Genomic DNA, 16,778 nt, shown 5'->3' on the forward strand with positions numbered 1-16,778 from the left:
GTTTCCCATGAGATGTCAAATAGATTATAAAAATAAAGTGATTAGCTTGTCCTAACACTGTCACCTTTCTTGGAATACTACAGACAAGAAGTGTCACATCTCACTGCTTTACCTTTGGACTGTTTAGTAGTTTTTATAAGTTAGACAATTCCAAGTGAGACTTTCTCCCTCAAATCAAGGTTAATCCACCTCAAACTCCCTAAAACAACATACTGTACCACCTAGAATAAAACTGAGCCATTTAATAGAGAAACTTGTTACAAGTAAAAGAGATGGGAAACAATCTTACACGTACATTTCTGCCTCCTTCCATGTAAGCATAAGAACTTTGCTGTAGGTTATCTGATGCAAAACAAAACCAATTGTGCCTTACTCCAGATTATTCATATTTTAAATATATATACTCTACATATAAACAACTATTCCTTCTTCAACACAAATTTTGCAGAAACAAATTATGCTTGCAATGATCCCTCTAAAAGAATAGTCTAAAGTACTTTCTTACTGGATAAAGTCATATTCCACAGTGAATTTCTGAATTCTGAACAGACAATTTCTACAGTGTTTTAGACAGGGAGGTACTGCTGAACATGGCAGAGGCACAAAGGACCGCTGGAGACATCATTAGTGGTATAAATCCAGGAGCTGATACTGTGGTAGCACTGTATAATGCCTCCATTAATTATCTGGACAATGGAAAAAAAAAGTGACCCCCTACAAGTTTAAGGATAATGCAAAACTGACCAATACACCAGGGCTGCTATTCAGAAGGACCTGGACAGGCTGGAGAACTGGGTAGACAGGAACCCCAAAATTCAACAAATGGAAGTGCCAAACCCTGCACATGGTCAGAAATAACCCCAGGCAACATCACACACTGGAGGCTGATCAGCTAGAAAGCAACTTTGCCAAAAAAGGATGCTAGGGTCTTGGAGAACAACAACTTGACCATGAATCAGCAATGCACTCTTGTGGCAAAAAAAGCCAACAGTCTCCTGTGTTGTATAATGACCAGCAACTAAAGAGAAGTGATCTTTGAACTAAACACCCATGAGGATGCATCTGGAGTATTGTGGAATACTGGGAATGGGTTAGGGTCCCCTCCATATGACAGATGTGACCTACTGGAGCTAGTCCAGTGCAGGGCCACGAAGATGATTAAGAACTATCTTTCATATGTGGAAAAGCTGAAAGAATTAGGATTGTTCAGCTTGGAGAAGTCCCAGAGGAACTTATCTATGCATATAAACAACTGACCAGGGGGAATGAATTGGGATCCAGACTCTTCCCAACAACACCCACTGATGGAAATGAGGGAATAGGCACAATTTAAAACCCATGAAATTCCATCTGAGCACAATTAAATTGTTTTACTGGGATTAAGGTCAAACAGGGGAACTGACTGCCCAGCAGGAGGTATATGCAAAACACAAATGGACACAGTCTTTGACAACAGGCGTTATTGACCCTGTTTGAGAAGGGCCTTAGACATTCTCAAGAGGTCCTTTCCAACCTGAACAATTCTGGCACTCCATGAAGATATCATCAGAAGTCTCTAAATCTATGCTGATCACTAAGGCACTAGATTAAGACTGTACATGTGTTTAGTTCACTCGTCTGCCACAGACTCCTTTTTCATACACCAAGGCATTTATTTCAGTTATTACTTTTAGAATCTGCCTATGTTACTGGAAGGTCAAGCATACAAGCAATGGAAAGACAAGTTCCTTCAATGACTTGACTTAAGAAAAAGCTATGTGAAGCTGTTGTTTTTCTTTTCTGGTGTCTCATTAGTCAACTACAGAAACAGGTTATACAATCAGCTGGACAGCAAGGTCCACTTCCTATTTAAATGTGTGCAACTCCTTTTGAAAACAAATACGGAGAAGACATACAACTAAGCTGATTTTTTTCCATTGTGTTGCAGCCCAATTTATTCATCTAAAAAAATATTAGGTCACACTAGAGAGAATAGGCAAATACAAAAGTTTGCTGCCATACGTGCAACTCTGATAATAGAGTGCATATTTTGTAAACTGTGATGGGAATAGCGGTGGGCCTTTAAATAAATTCCTAAAATAACTAAAGTATGAATTACTGCAAATGCTATTTATATTTTAAAATCAGATGAAAAGTAATTAAGTGCAAAAAATTATATCAGAGAAATTGCAAATGTTATAAAAGTACCAGAAAGCAAAGGCATCAAATAACGAGGCACTTTACGTGCCACTGCCTTGTTTTACTTCACACGTGCTTTGATTGTCTGAATCTGAATAGAGCATTTATAGCACATTAGGAAAAGGTGCTGAAACTCAGGAACTATCTAACAGACCATGTCCAATACCAATGTCTAAAATGTCTACAAATGGTCAAAGTCAAGATTTTTCCCTGATTGAAATACATAGATTCCACTTTCTAATTTATTTTTAACAGCACCATAATCCTTCAGGCAGTCCTTGTCCCAGAGAGGTGTGCATTTCTCAGGTGATTAAAATCACTATGCTTTTGGCCATCTCTTTAAGGCCACTACAAAGGCATGCTGCAACATAATCATGGTATCACACCAATGAAGTATAACAGAGCATCCAAGCCAGAACCAACCTTCTAATGGAAATGAAAGAAGTAGAAAGCTGAGGCAAAAAAGGATGAGGAATTACTGCAGCATTCAATGTAGTTTTAATAAAGAAAACTGAAGCAACATTTTTAATTACAAGATCAACATAGGAACTGTGTAACATGGGACCACCTGCTGTTCTGTATTGCTCTGAATATTCAATATGTATTAAAAAAAATAAACTCAACATCGATAAAACATTCAGAAGTTCAATTACAGCTTTTCCCTAGAGAACTAGCACAAAAGAAATGGATGTTCTCATGTTCTCCCTAGCACACAAGTGCTGACACTGTTACAGGTAATACTGCAGTTGAACAGATCAGAAACAAGGCTAATCTCAGAGGCAAAATGGGAAAGACATCTAAATTGGCAGATACCAAAACAAAAGTGAAAATAGACATTTTTCATACTGCCATTTTTTGTAAAATCATCACAACTAGTTCCAGATATTCTAACTGGATGCTTTTGATGCTGCTGTGGCTTAAATGAACAAACACATTCGTGATACACCTGAGAGGACTGGCATCAATGCCATCCCCCTTTCAGGGAACCAAGAACACAGAGATGCAACTCCCGCAGATGTTGTTGGGAAGGCTATTCTACCTTAGACTCATCCCTTGTCCCAGGAGCTCCAATGCCCACTAAAAAACTCACCAGAAGAAAAGAGGAAGTCAACATCAGAGCACAGGTTAAATGCTCAAAACAGTCAGCCATGATTGCTTCTCTGCCTCAAGAATAAGGCAAATGAAGAGCAATAATCAAAGTTGTTGCTTTTCAACAAGAGAATGCTGTCTGTTGCTATACAGATCCAACTCCACACACGCATCTACACCCTCTCCACACCACTGCCAGAATGAAGCAGCAGATTAAATTATCCTCACACAAGGTTGGCAGCTTTAAAGCAGGAAAAAAAACAATGTAAAATGGGATGGAAGACAGGCGTGGCAAATTAATTTAAAAAGAAAGAATAGAAGTAAGAACACCAAACGATGATACCTGGACTGTTTTCAATCCTATTCTTGGTACATTCCATGGAACTGTGTTATTTCATTGTTCTTCCATTTCCCTTCCTACTCCTTGTCTGCATCACCTGCATACTTTGAAAGCTCACACGATCAGGGTTTACCTCTGCCTGCATTGTGACTAGCTCAGCAGGGCTCAGCGTGTGATCCTCTACAAATAATACATCTATGTTAGTTTACTGGAGCTGCATGTAAAACATTCCAACCCAGAGGATAACAAGAAAAAATGGAAGTAGAAACAAACAGAAGTTATATCCCTGTTAATTTCAGGGGAGTTGGAGTGGATGGCCTTCAGAGGTCCCTTCCAACTCTAAGGATTCTGATACTTCCTGAGACTAATACAAAATGAAAGTCAATGAAGAAACTTTTGCTACAATTTTAAAATAGGATAGGACTTATTGCTGGTATGTCATTGCAGTTGTTTATTTAATCAGCATATCACAGTACCTTGCACGCCTGAGATTGAACTCTGCGTGCAAACAGACATCATGGAAAACTAAAACTGTATTAACAATACAAACATGATACTTCCCAGTAAGGCATCAAAGAACATACAAAAGTTAAGTTTACCTCAGATCCTAAACTGAGAGAGATTATTTCATCCTCAAAAGCAGAATGTGTATCAATGTGAGGAGGAATTCCTGCACACAAAAAAACACACTGTATTAACAGAAAGATATCTATATGGATGGCCTTATAGAACAGGACACGTGGCTGAGCAAACAAAACTTAGCATAAAGGAGGGAACTGCCTCCCAAAGCAATTCAGGACAGGAACAGTCCAAGTCATTTACACATCCAGATTAGATGTACAGTTTACTGAAGTCTTTCCTCTAATCAGGGAAAATATCTCAAGACAGTTCAAAGCACTCAAAGGCCTCACTCTTCTTCTAAAGACTCCTAATACTCTCCTTGCTGCAGAAAACACCTGAAATCATCACATTATCTTCTCAGCTTTGAAATAAGTTATATTATACTGTTCCCTCAGACTCATCCCCCAAAAGGAATCCCCCCAAATTCTCTTTGCATTGCTAAGCAAATGACTGCACCATGGTTTCAGCTTCAGAATTAGGACCTACTTCAACAAATAGATACTGTCAGAGGCAACCCCTGTCCCCTCTGCTTTGCAGTTCCCAGGAGAAATCTACACAGCATTGCTGGGGTTACCTCAATACTACCCAGGGATACACATGTATGAGCAATTGTGCACATCTGAGAATGTACAAACAGACATTTTCTGATAAAGAAACAGTTATTCCTTGGAGCCCGAGCCACATTTTAACAAAGAAGTGCTGAAAAAGCATTGTACAAGCCTCAACAAGATCTCACCACAAGGTGGGGAACTGCAGCCAGCAGAGGAGCAAAGCCTGCAGACAGCTTAGGAGAACTGCAACTACACCTTCTGTCATCAGACAGATAACAAGTAATTCATATTTGCTTTAAGCAAATACAGCTAGGCTTGCTTATTAAAAACTACTGACATTCACTCTGGACACAACCAAATATCTAGGTTGAAAACATTTTATCCTCACAGAGTCAGTCAGCTTTATTAAACATCCTTCCTTATTAATATGCCAGATTTTACTTTCAGATATAAGTTTGGTGAATTCCATTATTTTCAGTAAAAGCAGTGCAAATATTTTATGGGCCCAAATTCTAATCTGATAGAAAAATGTATCCTTGCTTTTCAAGTCTGACTGGTATCTTTTTGTATTCACTCATAACTTTGCTTCAGTATGAAGCACTGAAGCTCTGCCCTCAGATGCACACTGACATCAGCACAATTTGCTGTCCTACAAAAGAATCTTGAACACTCTCTTCAGCATCACTTCAGTTCAACAAAGACCACTCCAGCCTATCTCCTGCCCACACTTCACATACTCAGCAGTCACCTAACCATTCAAAAGTGGATGTTAACCAATTATAAATCTACAACTTTAAACACTGTTAGGATCCTAAAGAAAGTGGCCTCAAAGAGGAATTAATTTAGTGAGTCTTAAATGTGGCCCCTACAGCTTTACTCGAAGTTATCAGTCACTTTTTAAAATCTCAACTGTGACAGAATCAGGCTCTTAACACTAAGAGTATCTGGCTGCACTTTGTTCACTCATACACTAGCAATTTGTATTTTCTTTCCTTTTGTTTTTTAGAACACTGCTTCTATTCTTGATAAAAATCCTCAGTTCAGCTAATCTCAAGTCCCAACCAGAAGTACACAACTGTTTCAATTTAACAGATTGTCACATACATAAACAAATGGCATCAGATTTTCAGGCCCCTGTTTGGCAGACATCAAATTAGCTGTCAGACATTGAATCTGAAAGAAAAGTTGCTGTCCCTTTTCCCTAAGGACAAATTAGATACCTATTCTAGAAAGGAAGCTACATAGTTAGCCTTGATGACTGACCTTAACAAAAAGCACATACAATTTATTCCCTAGAGGCACGATTCAAAGCAAATTTATCTTCAGTGTGTGAAAGACTACAGAAAGAGTAATTTGTTACTTCTAAGATAAGAGAACTCTTGCAGCATATTTAAGAGCCTCTCCATCATATTATAAGTGATACAACATTAGTATACAACAGCGGAAGATGTTTTCTGGACACTATATGCACAGTACAGGGAGCAAGGAGGGACTGGGAAAGCAACTGAAAAAGTGCACTTAAGTGCAAAACCAAATACCATTATTTATTCCTTTAACTTTTCATGGTGAGCTCTCACATTATGGATTTGCACTTTGGAACACCACCAATTTCTGCAACACTGATATCAAAAATTGTATTTCTAAACAGGGGTTCAGAAACCAGTGTAAAGACATCAATCTTGATTAAGCATTTCTGGGCACAGAGGAAATGCATTAAGCAAGTGCTTAAATACCATCTTAACATATGCTATTCTCTTCTTTATTTTAATTAGGCTGAAGAGCTCAACACTTTTTTTAAAAGATAAATATATTTACCTTGTCCAGGTTCATACTGATTGACAGTCAGTTGATCAGGCTTATGTTTGATATATCCCTGCTTCAGGCATTTCTCCAAGAATGGGATACAAATTTCAGGAAGACCTATTTATAAAAAGAAAGCTTTAAGGAAGACAACTTTTTACATTTTTATCCTTTCCATTTACATATCTGTCCTTACTAAGTTATACTAAGTTAAATATTCCTGCATATAAATAAAAGAATATCAAATCAAAGGCAAAATTTCCACCATTCACTAGAATATGGAGTTGGAAGACAAGAAGCAAAATTATTATGCAGAAAGTCAGAAGTTATGCAGAAAGCTCACTAAAGAAATGTACTACCTAAAAGTCTGCTATGAATTGAACATGACCAAATAAATCTGTTGAAGTCAAGTTGGTTTTGAAAACAGAAATGAATCTTTGTTTTCCCCCAATAAAATGTTTCTGTTTATATTCTTCTCTCACTAGAAAAAGTTCAAGCATCAATGTTTTTATGACAATACACAGTTGCACTGCTAGAGCCACAATGTAACTAGAATCCATCTACTGAAAGCTGTATCATCACACATGACCTTAACAACCTTCACGTTCCATAGGAATTCAGTGCCATTTATTTTACTGTTCTAACATGTAAGGCCATAAGATGACTCACTTCACTTGCTCTGACTACATAGCTCTAAACTTTTTCAGAATAACTTTCTATCCAAAGAAAAATTTTGGTGTGTTTCAAGCACAAGATAAATATACACTGCAATTTACACCATAACCCCTAATTAATATTCAATTTAAACACTAAAATTTGTTTTATGTAACAAAAGATTAAAAAAAACAACAAGAGACATTTACAATCCCAAAAGCTTCATTTGATTTGACTTCAGCAAAGGACAACATCTCCTGGCTGCAACTGACTGGAAAACAAGCTTCAAGCATTCGCATCAATCTGGAGTTAATCCCATTCATAAGTGCTGTTCAGCGTGTGCTTAAGATACAGTAATGGTTCTCCTTCTGCTAGCATCTCAACTCTTTTATTTAGAATCTCACATCCATATCTGATTGAGGTTTACAGGCTTTACAGCTTTACTGGATGCTTCAAATATCACAGTGCAAAGTATTATTTAATGGGGAAGTTCTCACCTCCAGGTAAAGGCTTGTCTTTATCAACATTGTTGTTAACATAGAGAAACTCATATCCAAAATGTTTTACTCTTCTATGCTTTAAAGTCTTCTGGGCTGTGAAAATACATCAATTCAAAGAAAGATCAAATGACATACGTAGTTTAGGCAAATTGCTGTGCATAATCCCTGTCTCACCTAATCTGTGCTAAGCCTAAACATTCCTTCATTAACAGCTAAAATAACATATGTGACCCTTTCCCACGTGGGACACACTTCTACTTTATTACTCTCTGAAAACACATCAGGACATCATGTTCACTACTGCCTAGAGTCAAACTTACTGTGCTTTTAAACATGCAAGAAGTACAGTTTTACTGACCCATATCTAATGGATCTTTATCCTTGGCTTAACTACCAGACAAGCACTTGATTGATAAGCTAGGGACAGAGCAGGATCCTAGACTTTCACCAGTCACCAAGTCAACGAAGGTCAACATAATCACTGTTGTTGTTTCAAAGAACAAAACTTGAACTTGAATTCTACTTGCTTCTGGATGTGGCAATCTTATTCAAATAAACATTTATCAGCATATCAATTCAGATCACTTGCCCTCACTAATTTATCATATGCAATATAAGACTCATTTCTAAAATATAAGGAAAAAATACACGAGGTTTTCAAATACATTAATGAACATGCAGAATTCCTGTAACCAGAAACTGTATGAAATAACAGGATAAAAGTATGGAAGGTCAGAACATCATCAGTTTTGCCCACCATTTTGAGTATCTTCATCTCCTCTCCAGTCGATACTTTCCAGCATCTCCCTTTCTTCTTCAGGAGAAATAATGTTTTCAATGACTTTGAGGTCTGGAGGCAAGCTTGTAGGAACAGAATTCTTCCAGACAACTGCAGACCATGGAAAAAGAACAGACTGTCTTAATAAAGCCACGTGATTACTACGGGAATATTTACTATACATGGGAGTATATTACAGCTCTAGTAATATTTGATTTAACAAAATAAAGGAACCTTCACTAAGAACTAACTTGGTGAATCTGTTTCTAACAAAAAATGTTAAGGCTCAAATTCTGTATCACATAAAGCACTTTCTCAATTTTACTGTGTAAAATTCTTAAGACTACACACTAAACACAACAATGCCTGCAATCCTCCCTTCAAAATAACTGCAAAAAAATTTCCAAACATTTCGGGATTCTAGAACTTCAGAGATTTACCCCTGCTTATAGATGAAAAGCAGAGTAGCCATGGAATTCTGTTACACCAACAACCTCAGAAAAACATATCTTTTTTTTTTTTTTAATAAGTATTTTACATCCAGGGAAACACTCTATAACCAACTCTGGAGGACCATAATACAATACCTAGAAGAACAAAAATGCTAGTGGTGTAGAAGCCTTCATTTTGCTGTCCTAGTCAGTTGGGCATTTTTAAAGCTATTCAATTGCTTTAAATTGGACACTGCCGTATTCATAGAATCACAGGGGTTGGAAGGGACCTCAAGAGATCATCAAGTCCAACCACCACAAGGAAGTCTTATGCTAACTACTATAAAATCTTACAGAGAAAGGAACAGCTCTTGTCCTAGCTTACAGTCAGCCATGTATGAGGAAAGAAGAAACAGGCAGAAATCTTATTCTGTTTATTTTCCAGGTTAGCACTGAGATAGAGATTGCAAGCCCATCATCAAACAAAGAGCCCAACAAAATCCAAGCCAACCTAAGGAATCCAAAAGTCACTTGGGTCCCATCTGATCTCCTCAAATCACAGAACATTCATGTGCAGCATCAAATGATCTTGAAACTACTTCAGTGGCCATCTATCTTATCAAACAACACAAGGACAAAAGGTAATTTTCCTGTGCTGAATCATAAATTCTGGCTTTCGTCCTCTACCTACTTAGACAAGTGGGCTTTTAGCTGTATTTCCAATCTAAGAAAAAAAAAAGCAAAGTGCTATGGAAGAAGTTTAAAGATAAGTACAAAAACTATACCTTTTTCTACAAAATTACAATACAAAACAATGTTTTGGACAGAGTCTTCCAGTGTTACTTCTTTTCCATTCAGGGCATCAAAGGCTTTCTTGGCTTCTTCTGTTGACTCATATTTCACAAAGGAATATGGTTTTTTCGGTGGCATTAGAAGTGTTTCCACCACTCCATAGTTTTCTGCTATCCTGTGCAGTTGATGTCTACTCATCCCATTACCCAGGCCAGCATTGGCAATAACTAGGCTCTAATTGAAGAGAAAAAAAATTAAAGTTACTGATTATTGTTGACTGATCCAAAACTAACACTACCAAGAGAGTAGTTCACATTACACTGAAGAAAAAAAAAAAACACAATTAAGTAATCCCACAATTGCTCTTATATATTCCAAATCTTTATTAGCCTGATATATGAGACTGACACAACCTCAATCCAGCACAAATTATGGAAGAAGTGCTTGCAAACTCAGTTGCAGCATCACTTCAGCTTCAAACTGAGATATTGAGATATGTGTGAACTGCACCGTATGCAAAAGGAGATGGTGGCCGACATTATTTTTGAGTCTCCTAAAATGGGATTTTCCTAGAGCCTTGCTACAGTTCAAAACCAAACAGAAAAACATTCAAATATTGTGATTCTTTTTTGCTCTTGTTAAGAAAGGCTTCCTAATCTTTGCCAAGGAGTCTTTTTGAGCATAAAGCAATGGATAATCCTTGCCATCCCACCATACATCAGGTAAAAAAAAATAGTAATAAAGCAGCCTCTACAAGCAGAGCATTGAGTTCTGCTCCAGCACTCTTATCTGAGAATTCACCCTCTTGTGTTCCATAAACAAAAGGGATTTATGTCCCATCCTTATTAATACAGATTACCTTGAGCACAATGACTAATTAGTTCACTCAGGGCTTTCACAGTGATTTATGCACAAAATTATCAGAGTTTGCAGAAACAAAAATAAAACTTTCAAATGACTATTTTACAAAAAAAAAAAAAAAATCCTTTGCAAATCCACACTTATAAAAAAAATGTACATTGTTTTGCCTTCTAGGCAACCATAAACTATAACCAGACATTCAGTCTAACCACAGAGGTTGAAGGAAATTTAAGGCTCTTTCTAAGGCTAAATGAGAATGCAGTCCTGAAGTTTTGACAGAGCTCTGGTGACTCCAAACTAGAACAATTTATTCCGATTGAATACATGTAATATGCTTCTAGAAAGCTTTCATGAATGCTCTATGACTTATGAAAGCAGCTGATATAGTGTTCACAAGTTCCAATGACTGCGCTTCATTTTCCTAAGTGGATGAAAATTAGTTTTAACACCAAACAGAGGGATTATTAAAAAATATTTAAAAACAAGTGAGCACACATGAGATACTGCTGTGATTACTCCTATTGTAATGGCTCTGTTAACACTCATTTTTAATCACACTGTTCATACTGAACACATTTTTCAAAGGTGATCACACATCACTATTATTTTCTAGAATCTTACTAATGGGGAGGCACAGGTGTACAAAGGAAACAAGGAGACTGAAAGCAGCTCTTTCACTGGCTGAAGGCACACTGCCTACACAGACCTTCACTACACAGCAGCAGCATGTACAGCAACAGTTCACATTCTCACGGCTGAGCAATTTCAGTATAATCAGACTCTTACACAAAGACTAAAAGCAGTTGGTGTACTCTCAACAAGTTTTTTGCTAGCACTGTTATTTTGTTTCATAAGTCTTTTATGAAAATATGCTGTCATCCATGAGGAGTTTATTGAAATCAAAAACTATTTTTTGGATACATTAGACAGATGATTTGGTATCTGGGCTAGTGACAAGGAAGTAAATCCTGGATCATGTACTCATCTCCATGCAAAACTAGAAGAACACTGCCCTACTCCAAAGAGCTTTCAAAATCTGCAGAACTGTTGGGTCATTTTAGGATATGCCCATGTGGTGTGAAATCTGAGTGAAGACTTAAGCCCAATTTTGTTACAAATGAGTAACAAAGCATAAAGACTTAACATATTTACATTACAGAATGCAAAGAATCTGTGGGATCAAGATGAACAAAGCTGAAGTAAATGATAGTTTCACAGTATGCTTCAAGCAAAGTTAGCAACTCCCCACAACTCACAGAGGGAAGTAAGACTCTTTAATTTCTCCTCTATCTGAAAGATCTTCCCATGCATGTTTTGCTACACCAGTATTTACTAGGTGCCTCTGATTTGCTGCAACTCTACTGCAGCAGAAAACTAACTGATCAAAAAGCTGGGCAATTTTTCTGTCATGTTAGGGAATAAAGTAACAGTAAAGTTCACTGACTGTCATAAGCAGAACTACCCCCTCTCTTGTCCTCTTTTGTGTGAGGGAAGACAAAGTTCTCCCCTTTTTAACAGCTACAAGTCAGTCAGTCAGTTCAACTCCTACATAACCAGAGCCTAAAATGAATAAGGTGAAGAAAATGTGGAAAAGATTTATAACAAGGAGTTAACAGGTAAGAAAAAATTATACTTGATGAAATATAGCAGAAAGAAAGATACAAAAGCTGAGGGCCAAAGAGGAAGGAAAAAAAAAACAACAATGTAGGCCTGCCTTCCATTTCCCTGTCTCCTTCAGAAAGGTAACATTTTTCATGCTATCCTGTTCTCCCCAGCCCAGGGAGTTACTGTTTAAGATTGAAAAAAAAAAAAGCCCATATCCCAAAGCTGTCAAAGTCTCCCCGCTGGCATTAAACTGATAAAGTTCAGTTCTGCTTTGAAATCAAGCAGAAAACTCTCAATCTCAGTAAGTGCTTTTTAAAAAAATCGCATCTTAGACAACATATATGTGAGGGCAAAACACAGATAAGCAGTACTTTCTCATAGCACCAAAATCAGAGCTGCCAATCACCTGTGTAGCATGGGAGGCACACTCAATGCCCTCATGCCTCATCAACATATGCTGGGCTCTGATCTGCTTCCTCAGTATCTTCTTCTCCATCTTGCGCACTTTCAAATGATCTTCAGTGTTTTTGCCACTTTCCATGCTTGTGATCTGGGAAACAGGAGTAACAACACCTAGTAAGCATTTGCCAGAAAATGTAACACTTCAGTCTGCTCAGAGATGTGGCAGATGTCACTGCCTTTTAAGCCATCTTTAGTATAGTAATGGGAATTCTGATAGTTCCAGATTCTATGAACTAAGGGAGGCTGACACAAAAGAGTTCACAAACTACCCTACTCCTCAGTCAATAGCACAATTTTCCCCACCTTGGAAGTTAGTTAGCTCTCTTTCAGCAAGAGGATTCTTCCACAAAATAAATCTTTATAAAAAGATTGCCAGATAAGTAGATTTCATTTTCCAGTTTCTTTTCCTCTTTATTCTTTTATTCACAGTATCTCTTATATCCAATTCCAGTTTTTATGCTCCTGTTTCCACACAGTAATTTCAGTTTCTCTTTACAAATTCTTTCCTATGCAGGTCAAGCAAAAATACACACGTGAAACGGCCAAGAGATTTGTAATATCTTAGCTTCTAAGGTAGTCAAGTGCCTCAGTGAATGCTCAAGCTGGAGATGAATTGTTCCCATTTTGTCTCCATTTTCATAACTGCCACTTTCAAATGAATACGATATTTAAAAAAAACCTTTTTTTTTTTTTTTGAGAAAAAAACCACAGGTGTCCAACACTTAGATGTTAGAGGACCAGCAAGCAGGATGTTCCACACCCCATACACACCTGTACGCCCCAAAATAGTCTCAGTCAATTAACTACAGAACTTAGGGGCAATACAGCATCATTTACCTGACAAAGAGTTTCTTAAGTATAACTCACTCGCTGGCCTTCTACAGGTTTTGTTGCATCTTTTGTCACTCAGATCTATCACTCAGACCACAGCACCTTCCTACATCCCTCTAAGCTTACCCTCTTCCTTATTCTCATCTTCTCTTCATTTCAAAAAACGTTGAGGATTTTACTGCTTCCTTTCAGTTTATTTTTAAGAAAAAAAGTTATGTCAATTACCATTATATTTACTTATTTAAATGTCAGCTGCATTCACAGATTATCATCCATTTGCATATGTTCTGGCTTGCAAGACTCACAGTTGGGTCCTGGTACTGCATATACTATCATGGTAACATGGCAGTGTATCACAGGAAACTGGTAAAGGTAAAAAAAAAATAAAAATGTTCCATACTAATATTTGATGCAGATTGATTTTGAATGCCTCAGTAAATACATTCTTCTAAACAAATGCAAATAAAATTATAAAAATCTTATAGAGTCACATAGGAGCTGTAAATATAAATTCCTTGCGACTGCTGCAGCACTGTCTTCAAAACGCACAACTACTACCTGGGCTGAAAGAGAAACCCTTTAAAGGGGATCAGAATGAGAACAGCAGCTAGTGGTAATAACTGACTTCAAAAAGGAGCAAAATAAAAACTGCTTACAAAGATTCAAGTCTTCTGCCTCTCTCCTCACCATCTGTTGTTTCCTCCTAGTACTCTTACTCTTCCACTCACAAACCACAATTAAACAGCAAACTCAAAACAATAATTAAAGAAATGAACTGACAACAATATTTTCTGGCAAACCTGGCAAGTTAGTGGCATAGTAGGCACCAATGATTCTGTCCTGAAACTGTTTCAGAATCCCATAATCCAGAGATGTTACTTGCTTAGCTGTAAGTCTGAGCCCTGACCTTGTCCAAACAGCATTACTGAATTTTTACAGGAATCTTGACTACCTGCAGCTCATACATCTAAGCCTGACAAAGAAACTAATAAATGATCCATCCTACCACTCAGAAAATCTTACCAGTCCCTACAATCTCTATTCAGAGCTAATTTAAGCATAACCCAGTAATACGCAACACACACATAATGCAGTGCCCAACCTCTAACATGGAACAGATTCAGAAAAAAGGAGGAAACTACTGAAATCATTATTGCCCGTGACTTCAGAAATACATGGAAGCTGAAAAGCACAATGGGTTATAGAGAAAGTCCTTCCTATAAAACCATTTTTCACTATGAATCCGTTAGCAATTGTCTCCCATCTCTCTTCAGAATAATACCCTTTACTAAGGATTTCTTGAATATATGATCTACTTTCTTGGTGCTTTCTTAAATAATCATTCTCCCTTACCAGTGGAAAACATGCATGCAATTGGCAGATTATTCCTTGACAAAAAAGCAACACTTTCTTCCAAAGACCCGTAGTTCAAAACAGTTTTTATCTGGCTATTCTTCACCTTGGCTTCAACCAGGCTTAAACACACAGGGAGGAAAAGTCAACTTAATCTTAGTTAGCTAAATAATGAACAAGAAATCCCACACTTCATTAGATTAAAAAAAATTCACAGTGAGTTTATACCTCTCTCAGAGTGGAAAGAAACAGAGAAAAACATAGGGCAAAGTTAAAATGACCATTCATCATGCTCCCATAAACAGCTAAAATAATATTATAGGAAGTCTGCAAATCAGGTTATACAAACAGGAAGTTGCTAAATTTCTTTGCCAGCTTTGAGAAAGACTTCAAACCTGATAATTCTTTGTTGGAGCTTATTGGATGCTGGCAGGAAGCAGAATGGCACGAGAAGAATAAAAGATAAGAAAATAAATAAATACAAAGGTATCTGAGAAGAAGACTCATGAAAATAGACGCTGAAAGTTTACATTAAGTACATTCCCTGAACGGCAAGGAATGGACTACCCCTCCCAGCATTCATCTGACTTGCAGGCCTACTCAGCACGCTCATCCACGAGCCAGCTGTCCAACTGAAAGACAGGCTCACGGCCTGGCCTGCCCGGCCTTCCGCCACAGTCGGGTGTAAGGAGGCCAACAGAGGTGGAGTGGGGATCAGCTCCCCGGCACCCGGCGAGCCCGCCGTGCGTTACCTGCCCGCGCGCCGCCATCTTGGGGCGCGCATGCGCCGCTCCGCCCGCCGTCATGGCGGGGTGGCCTCCCATCCCGCCCCGCCCCGCCCCGCCCCGCCCCGCCCCGGGGATCCGTTGTGGGTCCGAGCTTGCTAAATCTTCCCTTCGCTTTTCTCCACCATCTTATACAAAGCTGACCTTATACTATACCACCGCCGCTCTAGTGCAGGCCTTACTCTCCTCTTTTTTTGCAACTTAAATAGCATGTTAAATGCCTACCTAGTATTGCAGGAAGTTTGCTAATCCTTGCAAACTGTAAATATTATCTGGTCTTTTTGCAAGCCAGAACGAATGAAAGAAAATCCACACAGTACCATCAGCTGCTGTCTCTATGAGAATATTCTCTGAGGCTCTCAACTCTGAAAACTGCAACCCGAAAGCTACTGAAAGAAGAATTGTAATTAATTCTACTTCTTACCTGTTTGTTCTGACAAGTGGAAAAGACCTGCCCAAAGGTTGTTTCTTTCAAGTGCCCACATTCTGATTCAAAGCCCTGATTGCGTGGGCTCTCTGTTCCTGTACTTGGCTGCCTGTGTGTGTTTTATCCCCCTGGGACACATGCACTGATGGTGGATGAGAAATACAACATAGGCTTAGTAGGTTGTTACATCTTAGAGAGCAAACCAAGGGATTCTGGCAGCTGCCTCATCCTGTGTTCTCCCACCACCATTTGGGTTTATTCAGCTTTATTCCCTTCAGAATTTCTTTCTGGGGGACAGCAGACTTACTGTGTACTTTCTTTTCTTAAATATCTCTTTATGATTAGTAGAGTAAAGAATTTGGGATGCAGAATGGAATAACCTTGGCTTTTTTCTTTTGTAAACACATCAAGATTTTACCTCCATAAAGAACATTCATGCCAAAGAAAATACCACCAATGAAATGGAAAACAGTTCAAGAGTGGCCCTGTTTTGTTTTGGTTTTATGTTTTTGTTATAAGCTTATCTTGATAAATAAGAACTTCTATTCCCTTTACAATTTAAGCCCTTGAAGCTTTTTGCAATCTGCTCTAATTCTAGGGTTAACACAGGCGCATACTCCTACAGATACCACAGTGCTTATTGACCACATGTAAAGATTTATCTCCGTATGGTTCATGTTACTGTCACTGAGTAACCCACAAAAAAAGCTCACAGAAACA

The 16,778-nt window shown here is 38.1% G+C and overlaps 1 protein-coding gene across 2 annotated transcripts in view; it reads right to left on the reverse strand.

Moving 5' to 3' along the window:
• The window catches only part of ALKBH8 (alkB homolog 8, tRNA methyltransferase), a 44,197-nt gene extending 29,213 nt beyond the window's left edge, over window positions 1-14,984 (reverse strand). Inside the window, exons 1-7 of one of the 2 annotated variants that reach the window (XM_065730072.1) lie at window positions 14,847-14,984; window positions 12,607-12,750; window positions 9,728-9,968; window positions 8,491-8,622; window positions 7,731-7,826; window positions 6,595-6,699; window positions 4,207-4,277 (exon numbers count right to left, since the gene is read on the reverse strand). In XM_065730072.1, coding sequence (XP_065586144.1) covers window positions 4,207-4,277; window positions 6,595-6,699; window positions 7,731-7,826; window positions 8,491-8,622; window positions 9,728-9,968; window positions 12,607-12,741 — 780 coding nt within the window. In that variant the 5' untranslated portion in view covers window positions 12,742-12,750; window positions 14,847-14,984. Of the gene's footprint in view, window positions 1-4,206; window positions 4,278-6,594; window positions 6,700-7,730; window positions 7,827-8,490; window positions 8,623-9,727; window positions 9,969-12,606; window positions 12,751-13,730; window positions 13,796-14,846 lie in introns of those variants that run through there. The other variant, XM_065730071.1, reaches the window with a different exon arrangement.
• Window positions 14,985-16,778: the final 1,794 nt, after the last annotated feature.

This window comes from Cyrtonyx montezumae, unplaced genomic scaffold (assembly GCF_038088225.1).
Source record: "Cyrtonyx montezumae isolate F1298 unplaced genomic scaffold, pur_monq_1.0 scaffold_12, whole genome shotgun sequence".
Classification (NCBI taxonomy): Eukaryota; Metazoa; Chordata; class Aves; order Galliformes; family Odontophoridae; genus Cyrtonyx; species Cyrtonyx montezumae.